The sequence below is a fragment of the Taudactylus pleione genome, unplaced genomic scaffold, assembly GCF_031769625.1.
Source record: "Taudactylus pleione unplaced genomic scaffold, aTauple2 ptg000222l, whole genome shotgun sequence".
Taxonomy (NCBI): Eukaryota; Metazoa; Chordata; class Amphibia; order Anura; family Myobatrachidae; genus Taudactylus; species Taudactylus pleione.
The window spans coordinates 502,601-528,068 of record NW_028284624.1 but is presented as its reverse complement, the minus strand read 5'-3'; the positions used below and the strand labels follow the sequence as shown (position 1 = coordinate 528,068).

The 25,468-nt window shown below is 44.7% G+C and overlaps 1 protein-coding gene across 2 annotated transcripts in view; it reads left to right on the top strand.

The window, feature by feature from the left end:
• MAMLD1 (mastermind like domain containing 1) overlaps positions 1-25,468 on the top strand; it is a 179,623-nt gene that overhangs the window by 97,000 nt on the left and 57,155 nt on the right. For both annotated transcript variants that reach the window (XM_088478846.1, XM_088478845.1), the window contains exon 2: positions 20,408-22,078. In XM_088478846.1, coding sequence (XP_088334972.1) covers positions 20,408-22,078 — 1,671 coding nt within the window. The remainder of the gene's footprint in view (positions 1-20,407; positions 22,079-25,468) is intronic.

Here is a 25,468-nt window from a genome sequence, read left to right as displayed (position 1 = left end):
GAGTAAATCAGACATTAACAAGCTCCCGTTTCTCTTTAACATTCACAGCACATTGGATAGTGTGTGCTACGTAGATGCTTGCTGCCCTCTAATATGTAAATAAGTGTCTAAAATAGAATCACTATTAATTGCATGCTGTATTAAGAGTCCATGAATGCGGACTGAGACTGCTGGAGGTGGCGGATTTATACGCAGATTATCCTTGTCATTTCACTGGCTGCCAGATGAAAGGCAACATTTACCATATTTCAGCTAAAGTAATAATTGTTATTGAGGGAAAACAATTGTCTTAACATATTTCCATGTGAGAGGCATAGGTTGCATGTATGTAATATCACCTAGATAACTACCTACATTGTATGGTGCTTCTTATTTGTGATCTGCATCCGGCACTACTTGTCTTGGCTTTGTTGCTTTATGTGCATGTTTTTAAGATGCATTTTATTAAACTTGTATTGGAATGGGTAAGTAATGCCGGCTGTCGGGATACCTCCTGTCACAATACCGACAGCGGCATCCCGATGGTTGGTATCCCTTCTTATAGCCTAACCCTCCCCTGTAGTTCCTAAACCTAAGTCTCCCCCCTTTCTGCCTAGCCCTACCCCCTTAGTGCCTAAACCTGACCCCACCCCCAGTGATCCCTGACCCTAAAAAAAACCTAACGCTAACCCCATTATCTGACCTAAACCCCGCCCCCCCGCGCGCGGCTTACACTAAGGGCGCCCGGCTTACCTTCATTATTCGTGCACACGTCCTTCTGGATATTCCGGCGTCTGTATTTCAACATCTATCTTCAGTCCCTTGCCGGGATTCCAGCGTCGGGATTCCAGCGTCGGGATAGAGAACGGTGGCATCCCCTTGTATTATCCCTTCAACATTTGCTGCTTCTTGTAAGTTATCTGTTTGCTTGAGTCATAATATATATGTGTGTGTACTGTATATGTATGTTTGTTTGTGTGTGTATGTATGTGTGTATATATATATATATATATATATATATCTCTTTCTCTCATAATATATAATTATATCATTTCTCAGCTATTGTGTTCATTCCACGACGTTACAGTCCCAGTTAATCAGAGCCCCTTGGGCGTGTAGGGCTCCAACCTTGAAATGATCTTGAGCTTCTTTAAATGTAATACAGTATATGTTTATTGTGCCATATGCAGAGCTGTTCTATTTTCATACCCCGCTGTTAGAAAAGAAGGCTTACCAAGATTAATGCTCTCTGCTGATATTAGCCACAAACAAAGGTCAGAAACTCGGCATGTTTCTGGAATAAATCACAGAAAATAAAACTCCTTTTTTTTTTTACACACTTGAAGAATAGTTGGTTCAAAGGAGGGCACATTAAATCTTCAGACATACAGCAATTAATGCTCTGAACACAATGAGACAAGGCTCTGCAACTTGTCATGTAATAGAGATCTGTCAAAACAAAGTGCAGTGAAAACAAAAAAGAACTCCTTATGTATTCTGGTACTCCAGCTATTGCTGATCTTGTTGGCTTAAGAAGGGTCTATCCAGATGTGGATTCTTGTTTGCATATGATGCAGTGCTAAAGTTTGCTGCATATATTAATATTATTATCTTTTATTTATATGGCGCCACAAGGGTTCCGCAGCGCCTTACATAAACACAGTACATAAAGAGTTGAGCAGAACAAGAAAACCGTGACATTCAGTACAAGACAATGCAAGACAAATATAAACATTGCTGCAACAGTAGCAGGATGGCAAAAGTCACGGGTTAGGTGCTTTTGAGTATAGAGTAGATAACAATATAAGTAAAGAAAGGAAAAGCACATGAGGGAAGAGGGCCCTGCTCGTGAGAGCTTACATTCTAAAGGATATATATATGTATGGAAATGAAATGGGTGACATGGGCAATAATGGGATTTGTGCCAATTTTTTTTCTTTTTGCGTTTGTTCCTGTCAATGCAGTTTAGGAGCAGTTCGAGTGCTGAAAAATGCCTTGTGTTCTACTCCAGACCCGGACTGGTAACCAGCCATTCCCCAGGATGCTGCTGGTCCAGGGGTATCATTAGACTGGTTTGGACTATAAAGCATTTTACAAAGGGCTGCTCAACCCTACGCAGCTTTGTAATCAGAGCGGAACTCAGTACCTCACGTTGTGCTGACGGACATCACTGCGATGTTGGCTGCACACATTTATATTACAGTAGGCAATATTCGCCATATTAGGAAAGCTAGTATTGGCAAAGTGCCTTCTCCCCACCGCTCAGAGGCACTTTACGTCTCGTGTCACTTATGGCTTAGCTGCTGAATGGAAAAAAAATTGTGCTCTTTTAAACACTGTGTTAACCAACTTGTAGACCGCACGGAGCCCACCGCAGAAGCCACACTGTTGGTGAAAATACTTCTACATATCTGACTATCACTTCATAGTTTTTCTTACTTATTATTTGGTTAGGTTTTTTACATTATTTTTATTATTAAAGTAATTACGGACTATAGCATGGCTATAACTCTTCACAGCATATTTCTACAGACACTATCCTTATTAAACATATTGAATAACTCCCTCTTACTACCATTAGTACATAACTTTTTTATTCTAGTATTCATCTACATTTTTTTGTTTTTATTTTTACCATAGTTCATTATATCTCATTATATATTTGAGTATGTCATACTAACAGTATACTTTATTATTAAATCTTGTGTTAACAGACTAGAGATTTACCTGTTATAAGTTTATTATTATGTATTTATATGGCGCCACTAGTGTTCCGCAGCACCTTACAAAGTACATAAACAAATAGGTGACCAGTGACTTACAGAACAATACAATACAGGACCAGGACATGGATAATATACATTGCTACATTAGCGACCATAACACCCAGATAAGCAACAGAGCATAAGCAACCAAGTGTTAGGTGCCCTAGTGGGGAGTAAGAAGTAGATGAAACTAAAGTAGGGGGACGCACAAGAGGGTAGAGGGCCCTGCTCGTAAGAGCTTACATTGCTGTACATCATCTCCTGCTTGTTCACCAACCTTGTTAATGCTTCTCCCCCCCCAATTCTATATTTCATTACACTTTTATAACCGTACTTGCCGACATTCTGACAGCCATCTGGGCAGGTGGGGGCATATGGGGGCGTGGCCGGGTGCCCGGCATTCGGAGTGAAGCGGGTGCCGTGACCATGCAATCGCATCATCGTGGTCCTGCCCCTGCTGCACAATGCTGAGATTACCGGCATTGTGATGCAGGGCGGTGGGGGGGGGCTAACTGCGATGACTCTATTCAACTTGAATCGTGAGATTGCCCCCCCATGCTGCAGGGCGGTGTGGGGGGTCTGGGGGTAGTCCAGCAGGTGGCAGCTGGCCAGGAGACTTGCCCACTTGGCCGGCCGAGACGCTCTTGGCCGTTCCGGGAGAGTAGGCAAGTGTGATTCGAACAGTGGGCCTGATTCAGTGCGCACGCTCGGTGTGCGAGCCCCAGAGCGAGCGCAAAAAGCGCTCGCTCCGGGACTCGCTACAAAAGGGGCGGCTGTCGATGTTGATCGTCAGCTCGCCCCATTTTGTAGGTGTGGCGGGGGGTGGCTTCACAAACTGAGGCGTTCCCATGCGAACGGCTGCCGTTTGTGGGCGGCCCCACTGACATCACCAGTGATGTCAGTGGGAGAGATTCCGGCTCAATTTGAGCCAGAAGCTCTCTGGGGCTTGCGGCCACGAGACCCTACCACAAGGGTCTCGTCGCAGCCCGATGGTCGCGATGGTCTTGACCATCGTGACCATCATTATGGCCGCTCGCTATAGCTGTGGGTGGTCACTCACAGCTATGCGAGTGGCCAGAAGGCCGCTCCTAAAAAAAAACAGCGGCCGCCCTGATTCAGAGCGAGTGCTCGATTTTTGCGAGCGCCTCTGAATCAGGCCCACTGTTCCTGATAAATGACACATCACTGGTAATCTAGAAGCTAAAAATTCCCATTTACAGCCGTACCCCTACTACACTAACGCACAATAACTTCCCCTCAATCCTCCAGCATATACCACTTTCTCCAAACCACTTTACCTGCCCATATTAACTTTGGTTATTTTATATTATTATTATTATTTATATATGTATATTCCACTGTAAATCTAAATTCATTATCCATCCCGCACCCACCCCTTACTCCATCATCTTTAGTGGCTGGTATAACAACCACATCACACACAACTGTACTCACATGATGCCCTCTCTCTCACCCACACCATCTCTTATACCAACACATACATTATCACATGATGCCCTCTCTCTCACCCACACCATCTCTTATACCAACACATACATTATTACATGATGCCCTCTCTCTCACCCACGCCATCTCTTATACCAACACATACATTATCACATGATGCCCTCTCTCTCACCCACGCCATCTCTTATACCAACACATACATTATCACATGATGCCCTCTCTCACCCACGCCATCTCTTATACCAACACATACATTATCACATGATGCCCTCTCTCACCCACGCCATCTTATACCAACACATACATTATCACATGATGCCCTCTCTCACCCACGCCATCTCTTATACCAACACATACATTATCACATGATGCCCTCTCTCTCACCCACGCCATCTCTTATACCAACACATACATTATCACATGAATACCGACACCAGTCAGAATCCCAGCGCCAGCATCCCAACCACTGGCAACCCAATGGTAAGTATTGGGGTTAGGGTCTGTATCCTAAACCTGACAGGATGCCAGCGTCGGGATTCTGACAGCCGGCATCCTGTACCCAACCCATTATCTCGTAGTCCTCACAATTTCTTTATACTTTCCATCTATTTTCCATCTTTCCCCACAGTGCACACAGCACAATCCTTCTGCACCCTTCTTTTACCTACCAATTAGTCATTAATGATCTATTAACTATTTTATCTTATTTTATTAAATAGCATATAAATAGCATATAACAATGGTTCTCAAACTCTGTCCTCAGGGGCGAGATGCATGATGTATCACATTTGGGATGCGATTCATCCCACCACTCTTTGCATGCATGTCGGCGTTAATTACGTCGGTATGCATGATGAAAAAGGCAAAGGGCAGCTCTCTCGATAAGCGCTGTCCTTTTGCGAGTGAGGGACGGGTCTATGACCCAGAAGTCCCTCTGTCGTCGTTCTGCGCGTGCTGGGAGGGATCTGATTGGATCTTTCTCAAGGAGGAAGTTGTGAATAGAAGCCCATAGGCTTCTATTGGGCAATACCATCTAAAGATGGCATTGCCCACCGCATCCAATCCCAACAATGTAAGCTGCATTTTCAGGGGCATTGACTGCATTTTTGACTGCTTTGCTGTATCCCCGCCCCATGGTTCCAAACAGTTCATATTTTCCGGGTCACCTGTGGATCTGTAAAATGTGGCATTTGGTAACACACCTGTGCACTAGCTAAGTGAGATGGAAAACGTGAACTGTTAGGGGTCTTGAGGACGGAGTTTGAGAGTCACTGGCATATACCAATTTTTTTATTTTTTACCATCCTGCTTCTCAATCACCCACCACCACCGACCATGAAGTCCTTTGCTACACCACTCTGGACATCTATATCTGAACCCACAATTTGCCCATCACTTCACAGCAATGCATGACTAAGCTTCTATTACTATAGTGCTAATATACAGTATCAAGCTACCTGGAGAATGATTGAGCCCTTTGTGGCATCATTCGGATGAACCTTTTTATTTTGTATGCATAAACAAATGTGTTAGTTGTGGCTGGCTTTTAGTCGCAGTCAGAGCCAGGGGTTACATATGCCAAAATAGTAATCTAAACTACAGCGATATTAGACTTATACTTAAAATTTAGTTTGTGAAAGTTCACTATTTTGACTTGAACTGCGAAGGTTTGCTTACTGTGGCACGGCTTTGCGTTGGTCTGAGGTTCACTAATGCCAGTGTTGCTGTGGTCTTCTTGCCCACCTATGGGCAGGGCTGTTTCAGATAGGCAGCTTCATAGTCTGCTTTTCATGAACATAAAATAAATTTGCTTAGTACAGTGAGCTCTTCAAAAATTAGATTTGTTTTTCTTTGGATTTAATATGTAAGCTTTGGAGTATTTTTTTATAGTTTTGCTTCAACTCCAGCTTCTACTCATTATCAGAGCATTCAGCGTAATACGTTATTGTGTGCAAACTGGTGCCTGATTATCAGATATGCTATATGTTATATTAGGAAATGCCCCTTTTGCTCTCTTGTCGACATTTCGTCTGCCCCCTCTGGGAGGGGTCAGCCAGGTCGGCACGACGGTGGGGCCTGACGTGGCATATGGAGATGTGGCCGGGGGTATGCGGGCTGGTGGCTTGCCTACTTTTCCAGGTGGCCTGGAGAGCCACTCAATTTTCGTGAGCCTCCAGGCCGTTCTGGGATGATAGGCAAGTATGCTCTTTTGGTGCCCCAGAACTATAGCACACTGACATTGCGTCCAGCTTTGAATCGGGCCCTAAAACAGCAGAATTATTTCAATAACCTTAACAAAGAGAGTGCAGTAATCTGTTTTGCATAAAATGTCATCACTTGCTGTTTAGTATAAGGTTATGAACAGGTTCATCACTTAATTGAGCCCCAAGCACAGAACTGTTCCAAAACCCTAATTTCTTTATTGTTTGCTACAGTACATAAGTTACACAGCAGATAATGCCAGTGGCGTTTCCAGCTTTACAGCCCTCCTTTGGGCTTCTTCTCAGTTGCAGGTCTTAAAATAACTTGAGCATAGAAAATTGGGACTGGCCTGTGAAAACTAAGATCATAGGGATGCGTTTAGGTTGGATCCCAATGACCCTTTTTTTGCTAATTAATTGGGCAGTAACAAATATTTAATTACTAATGAACTGATTTTAATTAGATTTTTTCACTTTCTTAAGCTGTCCATACAGTACACTGCACAATCATGCAGTTGACCAGCCAAATGGGAAAAAGGCAGGAGCTAATGCCTGAGAAACGGCGTGCCTACATGCACTACACTTATGTACGGTGGTAATTTCCATCCGCAGCCTGGGGTTGGCTGGACAATGGCCTGGTGGATCGGACAGGCATGAAAACCAAACTGAATGGTCCAGACAGTTTTTCATCCATTTTCAGACTGTGAACCATCATCGTTCAGTACCATACACTAAACAGTAATCAAACCAGTCATTGGGTTGGCTGGTTGGCGTGAGTATAGTGCATTGTATGGCCAGCATTATTCATGCCTAATATGTTGACAACAGTTACGTAAGTTAAGCAACTATTCATAAAAAATTGTAAAAATTAAAGAGTCACAGTACTGATTAACACACAGAGGAGGAGATGTAAGAGGTGGTAAGTGCCAAATACGATATAACCAGCACTATTTGACACTCACGTTGAACCTCGGTATATATGAAAGCTGATAAAGTAGAGCAAGATTACTTTTCTCTACGGTATCTGCAAACCTCTAACGATATTGCCGTCGCTAGTGCATTTTTTGCGGCTTATTGTTTTTTGGTTTTTTTTCGCATATCGTCAGGATTACCTGCCGGTATGTGTACATACTCTTGGGGGGCTGGTCAGCATCCCTGGGAGTCTTAGGCTGCACACAAGATGAGGCCATGGGGTAGATGTATTAACCGTCGAAGCAGCATCGACGCGCATTATGTGCGCTGATACCTCTTCTACCCCATGTATGATTGGGGGGGCTGGGGTAAATGACAGGGGCGCTATCCACTCCTGTCATTATCGGCTCTGCGATCTACAAGATAGCGCCCATAGCCTGGGCAATGTATGAATGGTCAGTTCGCCTGACCATTCCGCCTGCTGCAGCTATCTATATCGACAGCTGCAGCTTGCCGATGCCCTATCCCCATAGCAGAGACAGCACTGTCCCTGCTGCTGGCTGCGGTACTTGCCAGATCCCGCTCATGCTCAGTGGAGTTGGCCGGGAGTGAGACACAGTGCATCAACACTACGCTGATGCGCTGTGGGCTCCAGTGGGGATTGCCAAAGGGTGGAGTAATCACTTCCCCGCTCCATCCGATGAGATGTTAATACATCTCATCGTTAGTGCTTCCTGCTACGCCTATGTAAAGAGGCGAAGCAGGAATCCTTATAGCGGCATGATACAGGCCGCATTAATACATCTCCCACCATGGGTGGTGGTAGATCTCGCACATGAGCAGTGGGGCAGGCCTGGCAGTAAGACACAGAGCAACAGGTTGATGTCCTGTTGCATACCACTCAGTCCTGATTTTCATAAGGCAATCAGTTTCTGCTGGTCAAAAGTAGAATGGCCTATCACAGGAAAGCTGTGGTCTCACATATAATGGGATGATCAAGCCATCTAGCAGAGGTGTGTGTGTGTGTGGACCAGGGACATGGTCTAATTTATCCCCTAATTTGTCATGTCTATGAGTGCACAATATGAGCCATTCAGTTAAAGGTAGAAAGTTTCGACAAAGCACTAAACCTAATATAGGATTATACCCCACCACCAGTGATGATATCTTATGACCTGACCCCTGATGGAGAGGTATCAAGCCTTGGAGAGAGATAAAGTACCAACCAATCAGCTTGTAACTGTCATTTTACAGGCTGTGCTTGAAAAATGACAGAAGCTGATTGGGTGGTATCTCCAAGGTTTGATACATCAAAACATTTCCATGTGATTTTCACATTACAATGTATGGTCAAGTCTATAAATTCTTAAATTAAAGGTTCTGTTATTTTTATACGTGAAATTTTTGGTTCAGACATACTGTAGAAATAATGCTAATCAGTTCTTTAATTGCATTTTAAACCCCACTGTTCCTTATTGTACAGTGCTTTTATCAAGGCCACAGTGTGTTATCCACGCAAAACTTTCCACACAAAAGCTATGTTATGAATAAGTAATTCTGATGCCTGTGTGTTTCCTATGAAATCACTTTTTTTTTTTTTTTTATGTAGTGTTTTGTTTCAGGCTGTTACTTTTTTTAGATTTCACGGCATGAGTTCATCATTTTATTTAGTAAAGAGCAAATAAACTCCTGATTGTATTCTATATTGGTCTTTTAAAACCCCTGAAGGAGCACAGCTTCTGTCATGTGCTCTGCAGTCTTACCATCTGAGTGATTTGTAAAGTCACAAGTTGGTAGATATTAATTTTACAGTCTCATAATGTTTTTGGCGCCTCGTGGATGAAGTAAGATCTGTGACACTATATAGTGGTTTGGTGGAGTCAGACGTTGTTGTTATTATTATGATTGTTATTTTTTATCATTTTACTCTTTATTGTATTTCTACTTCAGGGTCCATAGGGGGTCCACAGGGTTGACCTTGGGGTATAGGTTGGGAACCAAATCCGGGCACCACGCAGTTAAAGCTTTTAGCTCCCAGGATGCACTGGGTCCACTCTCCCTATAACCCCACCCCCAAGCCAGAGGCACCTCAGTTTCAGTTGGTGCCCGGCCGGAGTCGGGTCACCGTTAGCGCAGGGGGAGCTGATTAGCAGCCCCTAAGCTTATTTTATTTTTTTAGGGACAAAGTTTTTTCCATGGACTTTGGACTCTTCAGAGCGGCAGCGTCGGACTGTCCATAGGACGTCTAAGCTGCTGCTCCGTCACCCCGCTGGCGCTGAGACGCCAGTACAGATCTGGGGATCTCAGCGGGACCCCAGAGTCTGTACTAGCCGGACTCTGTGGGTGCCCAGGACTGCTGCCGGATCCACGGGGAGCAGGTAAGGTCGCGGATCACCGCTTGCGGTGATCCGCGCATTTCAAATGCAGTCCTGTGCCTCCGGTCTCAGGGGACAGACCGGAGGCGCCGGCAGTGGCGGCGGGCCCCCCATACCCCGTGTGTCCACTAGACCACCAGGGACTTAACGATCGGTGCAGGGAGCCGGCGTCCCGGGGGTTAATAGCCGGCCAGGGGAGGCAGCCTTCCCTGTTACAGCGGCTCCTCCCCTCAGCTCAGCGGGCCTTTCAGTATCCATAGTCTGGCGTCGCTGAGCTGCTTCCTCCGCGGGCCACGCTTCCTCTGAGGTCTCCAGCGGCCATTTTATCTCTGTGGTGCAGCAGAAATCTCTCAGGATGGCAGTTGGTCCAGTCCCCCTGCGTACCTCACCATCAGGTCAGTGTACACAGCGCTGTAGCCTTCCCAGACACTGAATCTGGGCAGTTGAATGCAGTGTAATAGTGCAGTATATTATATGACATGTTTATGTATATATGTATATATCTGCATTGTATGTGACTTGTGCTAGTGCTGACTGTACTTTATTCTCTCACCTGTCAGTGTATATCTATCCCTTTTCTTTATCTGCCCTAATACAGCTGTACTTAGGGTGGTTCTGAGACCTCACATTTATATACTTGTTAATATTTGTGTGGTTTGTCACATACTGTTGCGTGCTGCACGTTGCCATATTTTAGATGGAACTGTGTGTTGCATACGCTGAAAATGGGTCCCTGCAGCTAATTTTTGGCATCAGTCAGGACCAGTATAGCGCTGCTTAATATTTCCACCAAGATTGGTCAGATATGTCTGACCAGGAGATAGAGCGTTATACTGCACCCATTTTTACTATCCTGCAAGTCATGTGCTGCAGGTGTTAGTGCGGAGGATTTGACTCATAAAGGGCTCTGTATGTGGCGTCATCTGGTGCTGGCCTCTTTCACGACCCCCTTGGGCGGTTTGTTTTCTCGGGATCCTCTCAATTGCGGATCGCCGGGCGGGCCCCATTGTTGTACCTCACTTGGGGTTACTTCACCATACTGCCCTTTTCATCTCAGGGTATCTCGCAGCTTCTTGCACTCTTCCCCTGTGACACAGACTACCGCTCCCTGCAGGGGTTTTTCGCAGTATATGAATTCCCCCTGGTGCCACAATAGTCTGTCATTCCCCTTGCAGGGATTACCACAACAGCCACCCTGGGTGGATGTCGTTTTCTACGAAACGCTAATTGGCGTGGTTGACGCCCTGTGGTTACTTCCCAGTTGGCTCTGCCGTGAACTGGATACTGTTTGGGGCTCTTTCCCTCTTACACGGGGGGAAGCCTATTTCAGGTATTATTATCCCTGCTTTAGGGCTGGTAGCAGGTCCATTCTGGTTAGAGTGAATGTTGACCTGCACCTGTATCATACACCCTCAGTATTGCGTGCCTTCGGGTTCCCTGTTGCTGACTAGCGGGTGGATCGCATAGCGGGACTCTGGCTGTTGCCAGATAGGAGGTGTTACAACAGTGTTTGGCCTCCTGTCCCAAATTCCCTGAGGGTCATCACGAGCCCCTCCTGGGGTGGATGGGCGTGTTACTCGTCTGATTACAGACGTTACTACGCCTCCCATTCCTGCGTGGTCGGATTCTTTGGATCCGTAGGTGGTAACTCTGCCTGAAATCAGTATACTTGCTTTCAGGAGTTGTTACCCATCCTACCATGGCTATAGCATGGTTGGTTAATACTATTGCATATTGGGTTGATGCATTTGTAACGTTTTTTCCCCTCCAACACGTCGGGGGTTCAAATGTATTTGGTCGCTCACGTAATATATGCAGTTGTCATAGGTGGAAATGCCTATATTGGATACCAGTCTCCTAACTTTCAGAGTTCCGGCTGCGACTGTATCCTCCGTAATACCCTATGGCTGCGCTCTGGGAATGCAGAGGTGCAGATACCATCTTTAGGGTTGATATTGTTTGGTCCTGACCTTGACAAGATTGTAGTAACATTGGCAGTATTACTAACGACAAGTTTACCGCTTTCAGCTATGCCCACTACAAGGCCTCAGACTAAGTCTGTTAAGTCTTTTTTGTCCTCTGGCTCAGCCTAAAGGTCTGTTTCTTCGTAGACTGTCGGCATCTACAAGGGCCGACATATCCAGTACCGAGCAGGCCTGGACTGCCAGCCGATCCTGCTTCTGAACCTACGGATATCTCTTCAGCCTGACGGGACAGGCCTACAACTGGGAGATACCGATTTTCTCAGTTCGCCCGGTACTAGTGTCAAGTTGCCGCGGCTACGTGGGTAGGAGGGTACGCCCTCTTTGCTCAGGCGGCCTCTTTACAAGGGCCTTACAGATCCAGAAAGCTATGCAGTTGTTGCGGTAAGCGGAGCTAATTAGGCCATCCCCACTATCTCAGTGAGGGACTGGTTGTTCTGCTTTCTTTCTGGTGCGGTGGCTGAATGGTCCTCTTTGGCCTATTCTCTGTCTCAATTCCCTGAACCAGTTCCTAAAGCTACCTGGGCTCAGGAGGAAATCCCTATGCTCCATCATACGATGTTTGGAACCTGGGGACTTTATGGTATCACTGGATATACAGGACGCGTGCCTACGGGTACTTACAAAGACCTTTCCTCAGCATGGGCTGAGGTTTGCTGTATCACAGCAACACTTACAATTTTTCGGGCTCTGCCTGTTGGGACTGTCCTCAGCCCCACAGGGGTTTACCAGCGTTTTGGATTTTCTGACAGTTCTTCTGTTCAGTATATCCCAATGCTCCTGTACCTGGACGGCCTCCTGCTCTTAGCGGGATCACCGGGGTACTTTACGGCCAGGTCAGGATGACTGTGGCTTCTTCAGGGTGCAGACGTTTAATCAACGGGGAAAAAGTCCTCCCTGCATCCCTCTCTGGGTATTCTTCATCTAGGATCCCTGCTGGATTCTCAGAATCTGAGAATTCTTCTGGCGTAAGACGGAATCTCCACTCTTCCATTAGGAGTACATGGTTGTCTGCGCAGTCGACAGATGTCTTTACACTCTGGGATGCATGGTGGAATGGGCTCAGTTCCATTCCAGGCCTTTCCATAATTGGCTCATCTCCAGATGGAACGAGTTTTTTCTGTCGGATAACTGTTCAAACGATGATGCTCTCTCCGGAGGCAAGTCGGTCCCTGTCCGGGTGGCTATGGCCATCTCGTCCAGGGTTTTCTTTGCTATGGACAGTGTCTGGATCGAATCCTTTTCAGTGCAGTTGGATGTCTGTCGATTCCACCCTGTCAATTAACTTACTCTGGCATAACTCTTGTTTCCCGGTGAACCTGAAAAGGTTCAGTCCGACAGGGTCAGGACAGTGGCTTCCTTTTTAGCAACACTGTTCGTTGGGTGGCAATGACAGGTATGTCACATATTCGGACATAGTCCGAGGGTCTCCTCCCGACCATCTCGGCAGCGTTCATTTCAGGAGCTCTCCATTGGGAAGCGGGAGTCCTCAGCCGTCACGACGTGCATCCCGGGGACTAGTCTCTTCCCCAAGAGAGGTTTCATCTCCTGGTGAGCAGGGGGGGCCCCCCTGAGGTGACCCTCATGGCCTTCTGACTTTATCACACTATGGTGTTACAGTCCAGCTCTGGGGATTCTGAAGCAACCTTCAGCGACTCTTTGTCGGTGAAGTGGTCCTTCCACTTTGTGTACCTGTGTTCTCCGGTCTCCCTTCTTCCTCGAGGTCTTTGGAAGTGTTTTCAATCGAGACGGAGATGCTTTCCTGCTGGTGGCTCCTGATTGCCCCAGATGTCAGGGGTACTTGGATCTTCGGAGTCTCTACATCGATACTCCATCCCTGATGCTTCACTGCCCGGACCTGTTGTCTCAGGGTCCTTGGTTTTGCCTTGGACCTGGGTCGTTTGTCTTTGACTGTGTCCTTACAGTGGTCTTACAGCTTCCCTGGCTTTGTCATCGTTGGAATGATTAGAGCACATGGATCAGCTTTTGCTGGGACCTACCACAAACTGTGGCAGCCATAAATCTTATGGTATTGTACCTGTCGATACAATCCTCCGGTGTCCAGGATTTCCAGATATTCTGGCATTCCTTCCGGCTGGCTTGGGTTTCACACTTGGCCTGGTCTTCCTGACAGTGCGGATCTCTACACTGTCAGTATGGTTAAGATATGGAATTGCTCCACTCTGGTATCCAGTTCATCCTTTGGAGTGTTTTCTTGATTATGCCTCCATTTGTCCTCCCTAGGGACTCCTTGGGAGTAAGTAGTGGTTCTTCGTTACCTCCGGGGACAGTCAATGGAACCGCTGGTTGTGATAGCCATTACATGGTCTATTGCTTAGGCTCTCTCTTTCTCTCAGGGTGTTTATATCAACCAGGAGAGTGTCTGAATTGGGAGCGTTCTCATGTGGCTCCCTCTTCTGGAGGGCATCATGTCAGGGTGTGAGTTGCTCTCGCCCTGTGTTTCTTCTTAGTGGTTTTCAGGTTCCATATTATTCTGGAACTTATGGTACGGCCATTCTGTCCCCAGTCCTCTCGGCTGGTGTGGCCTCATTGACTGTGGTCTGGCCTCTTTGGATTTATGTGATCCGTTCAGGTTCCTTACGGAAATCGGACTCCTTATTGGTGGTCTGAGATTTCTGGTTTTCACAGGAAAGGATGGCCGGCCTATAACCAAATGTTGGCTGGATGGCCTCGTAGGTCTTCCTCAGGGGCCTACCCATGGGTAGGCCTTCCTGTTGTTGATGCTTGTTTTTTCTCGGGCCATGTGACCCTCGTGTGCGGCTCGCTGTGGCGCCTCGGCTGTTTTGCCTTACTAGGTGGCCACGTGGTCTTCTGTCCACACCTTTTTAAGGTTCTAGGCATTGGTTTCCTTTGCCTCTCAGGATGCTTCCTTTTTGGCGACGGATTCTCCTCTCAGCACAGGAGCGTCCCCACCCTTGGTTGAACTGCTTTGGGACATCCCCAAGGTCTACCCTGTGGACCCCCTATGGACCCTGAAGTAGAAAACAAGAGATATGGTAAGAACTTACCTTTGTTATCTCTGTTTCTACGAAGTCCATAGGGTCCACAGGGCGCCCGCCCTGACGCACCTGGCTTCATATGGGCTGTGTGGCTGGTCACCGGTTTTCCGTCTCCCATTTCTGTGAGTATGGTTATTGAGTGTTCCAGTTTTCTCTCTCTTTTTCTCTCCTCCTCCGGCCTTTGGCTACTTACAAACTGAGGTGCCTCTGGCTTGGGGGTGGGGTTATAGGGAGAGTGGACCCAGTGCATCCTGGGAGCTAAAAGCTTTAACTGCGTGGTGCCCGGATTTGGTTCCCAACCTATACCCCAAGGTCAACCCTGTGGACCCTATGGACTTCGTAGAAACAGAGATAACAAAGGTAAGTTCTTACCATATCTCTTGTTCTTTCAACACACGTGGCAGTACCGTATTTAAGCGGCAAATGCAGGATTCTAGGGGGGGTTCCCAAATCCTAGACTTTAGAGCGAGTGGGGCTAGCCCATGGATGGGGCATAATCAGCATGTAACAAGCTGTAGTCTGCCTTATGCAAGGTGCAGTACATGTAATATTTCAGACATATACAGGGCCAGCAATCATGGTAAGCTGCAGTAGGGCCAGCCCGTCTGAGATGAATGGGTTGTTTTCTGAATGATGGTCAGAATCCAGGTCCCCCAAGTCTTAAGGCTGGTACACAGTAGACTATGTGTGTACCAACTTTGTTAATGACTGGACCCGGCGGGGTGCCGGTATCGGCAAGTGCGTACACACTTGCCGGCAGCGACGGTGGGGGCCATGCTGCATTCGGGTCCATGCAGTTCCGTAGGGCGATGTTGTCAGCACCATAGTGGGTACAAACTAGACGATATCGACTTATCGGCTAGTGTGTACCCGGCATTAGGGAGTGGCACAGGATGCTAGCAACGGCCCTGGTCTCCTTATACACTTGTCTAGGGGCAGATGTATCATTCATTGAAGAGGGATAAATTAGAGCGAGATAAAGTACCAACCAATCAGCGCCTATCTCTCTCCACTTTATCTCCAAGTTTTGATATATCTTCCCCTATGTAATTATAGTATTAATAATTAACACTATCGATTGTCTACTGATGGATGGGTGGAGGAGGGCTTGTAAATGGTATCTAGAGGGGTCTGGGTGCCTCTGGAAAAGTGAAGGGTTTGACTAACTAAAACTTTAACTCCGCTACTTCGTAGCTTCTTGACTGCACTTTGGGGGCCCCCAAAGGTTAAAATACATGGGTGGGTGCCTGAGCTAGGCAGTATTTCCCCCTCGTCTGTCACGTCTGAGGACGGCCATCAAGCTCACCGGTAGTTACAGCCCTGATGTGGTCACTCCCTCCTATTTCTTGAGCATCTTAGGAACGATATGGCTTGGTCTCAAACTGTGCTCCTGTGTCTACCTCTGGCACTGAACACTGTACATTGCACGAGCTCTCATTCCTACAGCTCATAATGTTCTTGAGGTCTGTTCTTCCCAGGCTCCCCTGCACCCATACTACTATATTGGGTCTAAAATGTGATATCTCCATAGTCAGTGGATTTAAAATGCATTTTTTTGTTAAGATATTAAGATGGAAACGGCTCAGAGATGAGCATTATGGAATAGTTGCTGCGGAATTTCTCACAAATGGAATTGTGTGACGGAATAGCCTGAGGTTCATACAGTTTTTTGTGTTCTGCATTTGCTTCGCCATTGCGTGAAGTGGTATTTCACACTAAATTTGTAAAATAGCATTTTATAGAGTTTATAGTCTGGGCAGATCTGGGATGACGGTGATCAATCCATTCTGCTGTGTAGTGTGGTTAAGGATATTACTAGCACAATTCCTCTGGTATAAGAAATTAAAACATGAGACTATTGTGCATAACCCCATTAAGAATTTTTCTCTCTAACCCCATTATTACAACTTTATTTTTTCAGGATAGCTTTCCCCGAACAAACTTAAGATCCCCTTGGTTTACTGTGACCGAGCTTATTGTTTTACAAAAAAAATGTACATTAATTTAGGTTGCTAAGGAAAAATAAATTGGAGCCCACCACAAAAATATCCCCTATTGAGGTCAAGAAGTTTTTTTTCTGCTCCTGAATGGAGGCATATGGAACGTGTTGTAAAGGAGGCGATAAGCTATTTAATGCTAAAATAGAATGTCTGCTGAGAATAGACAAAGAATAACTGTAGGGGGGCTATTAAAATGGATGAGTACTTCATCGCTCCTAAGAATTGCAGGCTCTGTGACAGAGCAGAGGGGCTTAGGTATTACTGAGACTTTGCTTAAAATCTCCTGCCGTAGGCATGTAGCATGTATATTTACTAAGAAACTGCTAGTTTTTGCATTCAGAGTTTACACTTTGCAGAGTACTTGCGTAAAGCTATTGGGATTTGTAGAGCCTCAGAGAATATTACAATCATCTTGGAAACAAAATCTGAAGATAACACAACGTTATTATGTAGTAGTGTGTATACATATGCAGGGCCTGCCAAGTCCTTGGTGAATACATTGCACTCTGTTGTGCCTTGCTTTCTTTGTTGCTCCCAAACAGTTTTCAAGAGAATATAAGTCAGTGATGGGCAACAAGTGAGCCCCTTAGGACAACATTCTGGTGATTCTGGCATTAACACAGGTGCACAGTGAGTCACACAGCTGACGCAGAAGGGTAATCTCTATCACTGGATGAGAATACTGCAGCCAGTGGCTAGAATGGCCAGTAAATCAGAAACTAGCCTGTTGCTTCAGTACTATAACTTGTGCTTATACATTGAGGACTTAAATAAAAAACATTATAGTGGTCGCTCACATCAGCTTAATGATATTGCACAGGTGCTTGTAAAGGGTGGGGTTTACTCTGATCCACAGAAGAAAAAAGTATTCCCTCCAGCACACTGCAACAATATCAGCAAAAAACACTTGAACCCTATATGATAATAGAAATTCAGAGATTAGTTGCATACATTTGCAAATATATGATGAAGCGCCGGGCCAGCGTCAAGGCTCCTCTATACCGGCGTCCTTAACATTAAGCGTTTCACGTCCGAGGTGCAGGGCACCCCAAAAGAATCCAGCCAAGGACCATCCCCAGGGCATCACACCAAAAAAGGGAAAAAAAGTTGATGGTGAAGTGTAAAGTATAGATGTGTAAAGATAATCAATAAGTGTTAATATAATCAGAAATAATAAAAATTACATAAATAATAAACAAACAGATACTTTTTCATCACCTTTCTATGTGAACATTGATTACTTAATAAATATGTAAAAGCTCTTTCATATAAATACAATTGATCAAATCCTATAATTCCATGATATTTAATGCTTTGGGGATGATTTAATTGTTTTGGGGCACCTGTGGCCCCCATCTTATGTGGCTGGGAGCTATTCAATTGTTTTGGGCACCCAACCTCCTGAGGTGCAAACAGATATCCACCTGCAGCTGTAAAGCAATGAACAGACTAGCAGAGGGCCTGTAAACCCACTGAAGTTAGTATTCCTTACTGCTAGTTAAAAATCATGATGGTTTATTTAAATAAGAATTGGCTATTTAACGCTGGGATGCAGGATGTTAAATATAAGGATAGCTGTGACAACTTATTTCGTTAAGGGCAGAAAAAATATGTATGTTACCCATACCTATCGCGTATCCTGAATTTAAAAGCTTTCATGAAAGTGGGCAAATCAGGGCAGGGTTTATTGTTCTTGCTTCTAAGTGTGTGTGTGTGCGTGTGTGTGTCTTCTTTTGCTTGCTATATGCCTTTAAATATAAGGCACTATTTTGTCACATTCGTTACTACAAATATCAAGCTTGACACTTCTCCTGGTTTACGGATTAGAATTACTGTGTGCGTAGGTTACTCTGATGTTTAGCTGTCCTCATACTGCCTTCGTTATAACCCATACATTTATTTAATAGTGATAATACTAATTAGTAATTACCCTTTTTTCTCCCACACTATATAAATGTGACAAGTTATTGAGAATGAAGAGCCAAATTAAAAAAAAAAATCAAAACAAAATGAAGGCACTTTATGGGAAACTTAGCGACCAGGTATATGCTTCTAATGGTAATGTCTCTTTAAAACTTGATTATATGATGCACTGTGTTGTGTTTGATTATCCAGGCTGTATTTAGTAGTAATTTTGGAATTGAGTAGTACTTACCACCCACTGGTTTTTTTTGCAGTGTAATCTGGATTACTTGTCAGATCTTGAGCACCTTGATGTTTAACTGCTTTTGTCCAGTTTGTATCTTGTTAACATCTTGATTACTTGGTTTCTTTGTCTGTTGTGCTTCCTTTGGGCTATAAAGATTTTTCCTCATTATGTGAGGCAGTGGTGTTAATGATAGATTAATCAAGCTGACACCTATGTCAGAGATATTAAACCAGTGGCTGCACACACTGTAATAATAACACTTAACACAGATTGGAATTATATGTTGTGTTCTGTTATAGTTCTGCTTTGTGTACACCTTTTTTCCCGGGCGGGGGGATTATAGAAATAGAGGCAGGTCTTAATTTCTTCACCTGTACATGGCATTTTCTGAAGCAAAATGCTCATGTATTGGAACATTTTATTATTTTAGGCTTTCATTCAAATGAATGTTCAGGCTATTTACAGATGTTTCTGAAGTGTAAGGGTGGGTACACGCCTAAATGACCGGCAATCGTGCCGATGTTCAATGCGGTTTGCCTTCACCCTAGACATTGCATGATTGCCGGTACACACTTAAAAGATTTAATGAATGACGGAACGATCACTGTTTAGTCCTTCGATAATATGTACTGTCTCACATGCGATATCATGTGATTGGTTGTGCTGCACAGCCAATCACACGATATCGCATGTGAACGCGGGAGCGCGCAAATCGGGCATAGACACTGCAAAATATTTCCGATTTGTCGTTTCGATTTGGCTAAATCAGCCAAACCGGGCTGATTATCGTTCAAGTGTGTACCCAGCCTAACTGTTGGTGCATCATACTAAATGCATGGAACTAGCAAGCAGTTAGCAAATTGATTGGTGGGATTAGTCCTTCTCTTCCCTTGTACAAAGTAATAACTTTGACTTCGCCATCTTAAGGTGCGTACACACACTGGGCGATAAAGTGGACGACTGAACGATAACGATATCGTTCAGTCGTCCACTTTATCGTCCATTTTTAACCCCAATAAGATGAACGATAACGACGATGCGCGTTCCCGCGGGTCGTTCGTCATTATCGTTCATCGGGCTGACATGCAGGCCAACCTGACGATCTCGTCAGGTTGCTGCATGTCAGGGAATGGGGGAGAGAGCCCGACGCTGAACGATATCGTTAATGATATCGTTCAGCGGCTGTGCTCAATGTCATGAACGACATTGAGCACAGCCTGCTGGGGACAACACTACACGATATCGCTCAGGGAGCATATCGTGTAGTGTGTACCCACCATTAAACATAATATAATTACCTCATAGTATTAGAGATTCAGGGGTTTCAATGGTGTAAAATGCTAGTACCTGAGGCCACTTCACAGTTTCTCTCATACATTTTAGCCTTTACAGAATAGTCAGTTTGTTTTATAGTGTTACTAAAATAAATTTTTTCTTGGTTTGAATATGTACAATACTATTTTGTGCTATCTTTTTTTTTTATTGGTATTCGATGTAGTGAGACTTATGTGCATTTATTAACAAATAGAGTTAATAGTGTCTTTGGTTATTTTTCAGCTGCAAGGATCCATAAAGAGAAAGGTGGAAGATGACCGTTCCCCTGTGTCCTCTGGCATTAATGACATCATATTTTCAAGTGACAACAAACGACTCTGTCTTGATGATGTTACACTTCCTATGGGCCAAACACAAAGCACGAGCTCCAGTGTATCATGCTCTGATTTGCAGCACTCTCCATACGCAACCAATCACAGCTCTTCATCCCTGGGTGTAGGTGGTCATCAAGTTCTGCTTGAAAATAACCACATGAATGGGAGAGGTATGGCTTCTCCATTCTCTGTATCACAAAATACAGATATGGGCCAGAAGGTACCATATGAAGAAAAAAACAACAATCTGCACTCTGTGGACCAAGAACTACAGGATCTCTTGGAAGAGTTAACTAAAATGCCAGATCCCTCGCCAAATGATTTGGACATCATCTTGCCTGACATGAATCATTCACAACCAAATTTAAGTACAACTCCTAAGCTGTCCCCACCACAATCATCTCACTTGGACAACCATATCTCTAGCAAGGATTTCTCTGGTGGTTGCAGCTCTGCCAATGCTGGTTCCCCTCAAATCAGACCCTCGTCTGCTGGAACAGAAAATTATTCTAAAAATTATTCTATTGCTCCATCAAATAAGCCTATTCAGTCACCCATTGCCACAGCTCAAAGCAAGAGTCAGTCGCAGACTATGTTACCTGTGTCAATGGCTAACATGCCTGGTGCTAATTGGCATGCACAACAGCTGAAACAGCTGGCTGCAAGTAAACAAGGATCTTCAGGCAAGCAGCAAGTGCCGACTCCCAACTGGCCAACAATTTCACCCACAGGTCTCTCTCCACCATATCGACCTGGATCCTCTCCTCAGCAGCCTTTTAGTCCACAAAATATCATGGTACCCAGTATGAGCACGGGCAGTTTACAGGGAAATACCATACAAGGCTCACAGAATTCTCTGTTATCAAGCATATCTTCTACCAGCAATCCAACCAACAGGCCTTCTCCTCCTTACGTGTCAGAAAAGATTGCAAGTCCCGCTCTTAGTCAGCAACCATTCAGTCCACAGAACTCCATGTTACAGAATATGACCTCAAGCAACATTCCAGCTAACACCATCAAAAGCCCCCAAAGCAACATGGTGCCAAGCATGACACCTGCAAATGCTGGGCCTTCTCCACCCTATCAGCCAGAGAAGCTTTCAAGCCCAGCCTTGCATCAGCAGCAATTTAGCCCCCAGAATACCCTGATATCCAGTCTTGCTCCCACAGGCAGCCAACCCAGTCTACAAAATTCACTCTTCAAGTCATTGGCCACAAACCAGCCAAAAAACATGAACATGATTATGCAGCAGCCTTCCAATGGTTTGCAGACTGGGATAGTCAGTGACAACCCAGTAGGTCATGATCAATTTTCCTTTAACAATACCAAGCCACTGTCCCATTTTGCACCTGATTCTTCTGGCCAGAAAATGAACTTGTCACCTAACCCCGGGTCGTTGATTCATTATCTTCAGCAGCAGCAACAACAACAGCAGCAGCAGCATCAACCTCCAGCAGTGCAGCAGCCTCAACAAGTCATCAAAAATCAGTTTCTCCAGCAACAGATAAGGCAACTAATGCAGCCTTCCCAGATGCAGAGACAAATGCAGGCCAGTGGTTTGCCAGCTCAATCCAGACAGGTAAGAAATATTGGTGTTTGCCTGCACAGTGCTTCAATAAAAAGGTGGTTGTACATATAGCAAAATTCTGCTTTTCTAGAAAAAAAATCAGGAAACAGAGCGTGCACTCCCCAGGCTAGACTGGATATCACTTATAACTGATCCTTTCTCTGTTCCTGGGTCTGATACAATTTTAGATTTCCTTGAAGAATTATTGATTAACTAGGAGATGCTACTCTTTTGTGGTTGTTCAATTGTTAAAGGCCTCTCTGTGCTTGTAAGTCTGCTTTCAATGCGAAAAATTCCCCTTAGATTAACACTTCACACTATGAAAAGCTATCATATTTTTCCAAGTACCTTGCTCATTCTGGATATAACAAAGGTCAGGAAGGAAGCATATTTTAGAGGGAGATAAGTACCAGAATAGCTCTGAAACTGTAGGATATAGGCTAAAGGGAAATGTGAGGAAATGCCGCGCGTCAGTAAAAACAGCAGCCAAGCGGATTTGATAACATTAATGTGTGTTAATAAGGCCCACATGCATGGGCGTGTGTGTACACACACATACATACATAGGGAGGTGGGATATGAAAAGAGATGGGTATGAGGGCAAAATTATGGTCATGCTCATAATACGGCTGCCCACTCGTTCATTGAGGGGGCAGATATTTGTGAACCAGTTAGCTTTATTACAGCATTTCCCAGCCCACCTGCCTGCTCTTGCCGAAGTCTTTCAGCTCCAATTACGATGATCAGTTGAGTTTTGTTTTTGTTTTTTTCTTCCCAGAATAACCGGCAACTATGAGTAGGATGTATTGAGGGTAATTCCCTAGAGTGATGTAGACATACTTGCCTACCCTCCCGATGCGGCCGGGAGCCTCCCAAAAATCGGGTGCTGCTCCCGGTCCCCCGAAAAGGCAGGCAAGCTTCCCGGCCCCAGCAAGCCGGCTGTATAAACCCTGGCAGCAGGGGGGCCGGTGATGCGATTCACACTTAATTGAGTCATCGTAGCCCCACCCCCTGCCTCACCATGCCATTAATCTCAGGATTGTGAGGCAGGGGGCGGGGACATGATGACGCAATCTCGCTGTCATGCCTTATGCCCAGCCCCCAATCACATGGTATGCTCCAGGCCATGCCCCCTTTTCGCCCCATGACACGGCCTCCCCCTCCCCCCGAGTGGTTGCCCGACCACTCCCTCATGGAAGGAGGGAGCCAAATGTCGGCAACCCTGGATGTAGAACAGCGTATGATATCATGGCACATACACAGCTTATTAATTTCTGTTTACATGTTGTCGAGACATAAATGATATTCTAAGGGGTAGATTTACTAAAGTGCAGGATTTTAGAAGTGTATATGTTGCCCATAGCAACCAATCAGATTCAAGCTGTTATCTTCTCTAGGATGTGCTACATAAATGTTATGTATAATCTGATTGGTTGCTATGGGCAATATTTACACTTCTAAAAACCCGCACTTTAGTAAATCTACCCCTAAGTATCTAAACGCATATTTTTTGATGCCAACATAAATCTCCATTTAACACACGTAACTGTCCAGTTAGCAGTTTTCCTGATGGAGGTTTGTTTGAGTTGACATCAGATGAATTAAAACTTGGTTTGCAGGGAGATCAGTTTCATAGATTATTGTGGCTTAGAAGAAACTACATAGAAATAGACCTCTGTACTGCTAGCAGATGATCTAACACATGGGTACAAACATGTGATCCAGCTCTTTAGCACCCCACCTATTTGTGTTTATGCTAATCATATCTTTGCATAGATCAGTTTTAAAAGTTTGCTCCTGTTGGTAGAAGTATTTTAGGCCATCATGCTTGTAATTGGCAGATCGATTCCTCTACACCTTAGAATGAATTGCTCATGCCCACCCCTATTTAGTTGATGAGCAATATTATTTAAGTAGAATGTTGTGGCACAAAGAGTTGATCGGTGACTGTGATTCATGTTAGATTGCTAGCTTATATGGGGACCACAAAATAGTATGAATAATAATATTATACAGATCCCATAGTGATTTTTCATACTTTGTTCATGCATTGTCGTATCATGAGAACATCAATAAATTCAGCATAACTGTACATATGCTGTGGCAAATTAAGTTACTAGTTAGTGCCACAGTGCCATGAATCCATACCACTCGGCCATAGGAGCAATACAGTCTCGTTATTTCACATTTAGTGCACCTTATTGCAGAGGAACGTAGTAAATCCGACTCCATCTGTGCAACGAAACAATTGTAGCGGTCTCTTCCCATATCGCATCAGCTGATCAACAAAATAATTAGAGACCCCTGTCACCTTGAGTTTTGCGCAACAAATTGAAACATTGTTTACATTCTTGATTGCATATTTCATGTGAAATGATTCTGCTCTATCATAACCCTCATTTCTAATATAATTAGAAGGGTACTTTAAATGCAACGTCTCAAGAGGGTCCTTTTAGTGTTAAGGTTATTAGAATTTTTTTTATTTATTAAACTGCCCAGAGTCTGGAATGTAGATGCACTATTGGTAATAGAGAGACCTGGTACAGTTTAAGGTTGGAACTTAAGCTGCACACATTGGTTTTCCCCATATAATGGAAAGAGGTGCAGCTTGTGTACAGAGAAGGAATGTGGACGACTGCCAGTTGGAGTGGGAACACAAAGACATGTAATCTGATCCGTGTAGCAAACAGCAGAGAGAAAGGCACAGCTGTTGTGACATAAACCCAGAACAGCCTTTTAGGTACTCCGTCCTATTGGAAGAAAAGTATCCAAGAGCCATTAAACTATTCTTTACATTATATATGGTGAACATGGTAACCTGGGTGACAAAACCTACATGTCTGGTGCTGCACTGATTGTATTGTGGCAAATTCTGGTGGCTTTTGGTTACATCACATACTGTATATATTACATCTGTACTGATGAATGTAAGCTCTTACGAGCAGGGCCTCTACCCTCTTGTGCTTCTCCTTACTTTACTTTCACCTACTCCTTACCCCCCACCAGGGCACCTAACACTTGGTTGCTTACTCTCTGTTGCATATCGAGGTGTTACTAATGTGTACTATCCATGTCTTTGTCCTATTTTGTACTGTAAGTCAGTTGTCAAATTATTTGTTTATGTACTATGTAAGGCGCTGTGGAACACTTGTGGCGCCATATAAATAAAGGATAATAATAATAATAAATGCATACATCTAATTTCCACATACTGTAGGGTAGTGCTGCTTAAGTTGGCCAGTGAACAGTGTCAGGCTATGTTACCCTAAATCTGGTAATGGATTTTGTTGAAGTTTTTAAAGGCTTGAAGGATTGCACTGGGCCTGAGAGCCTTCCACTAAACAACCCGGATTAAGGAGATGGTAAGTGTGTGTTACTTTAGAAGAGATGGGTGCATTGCAG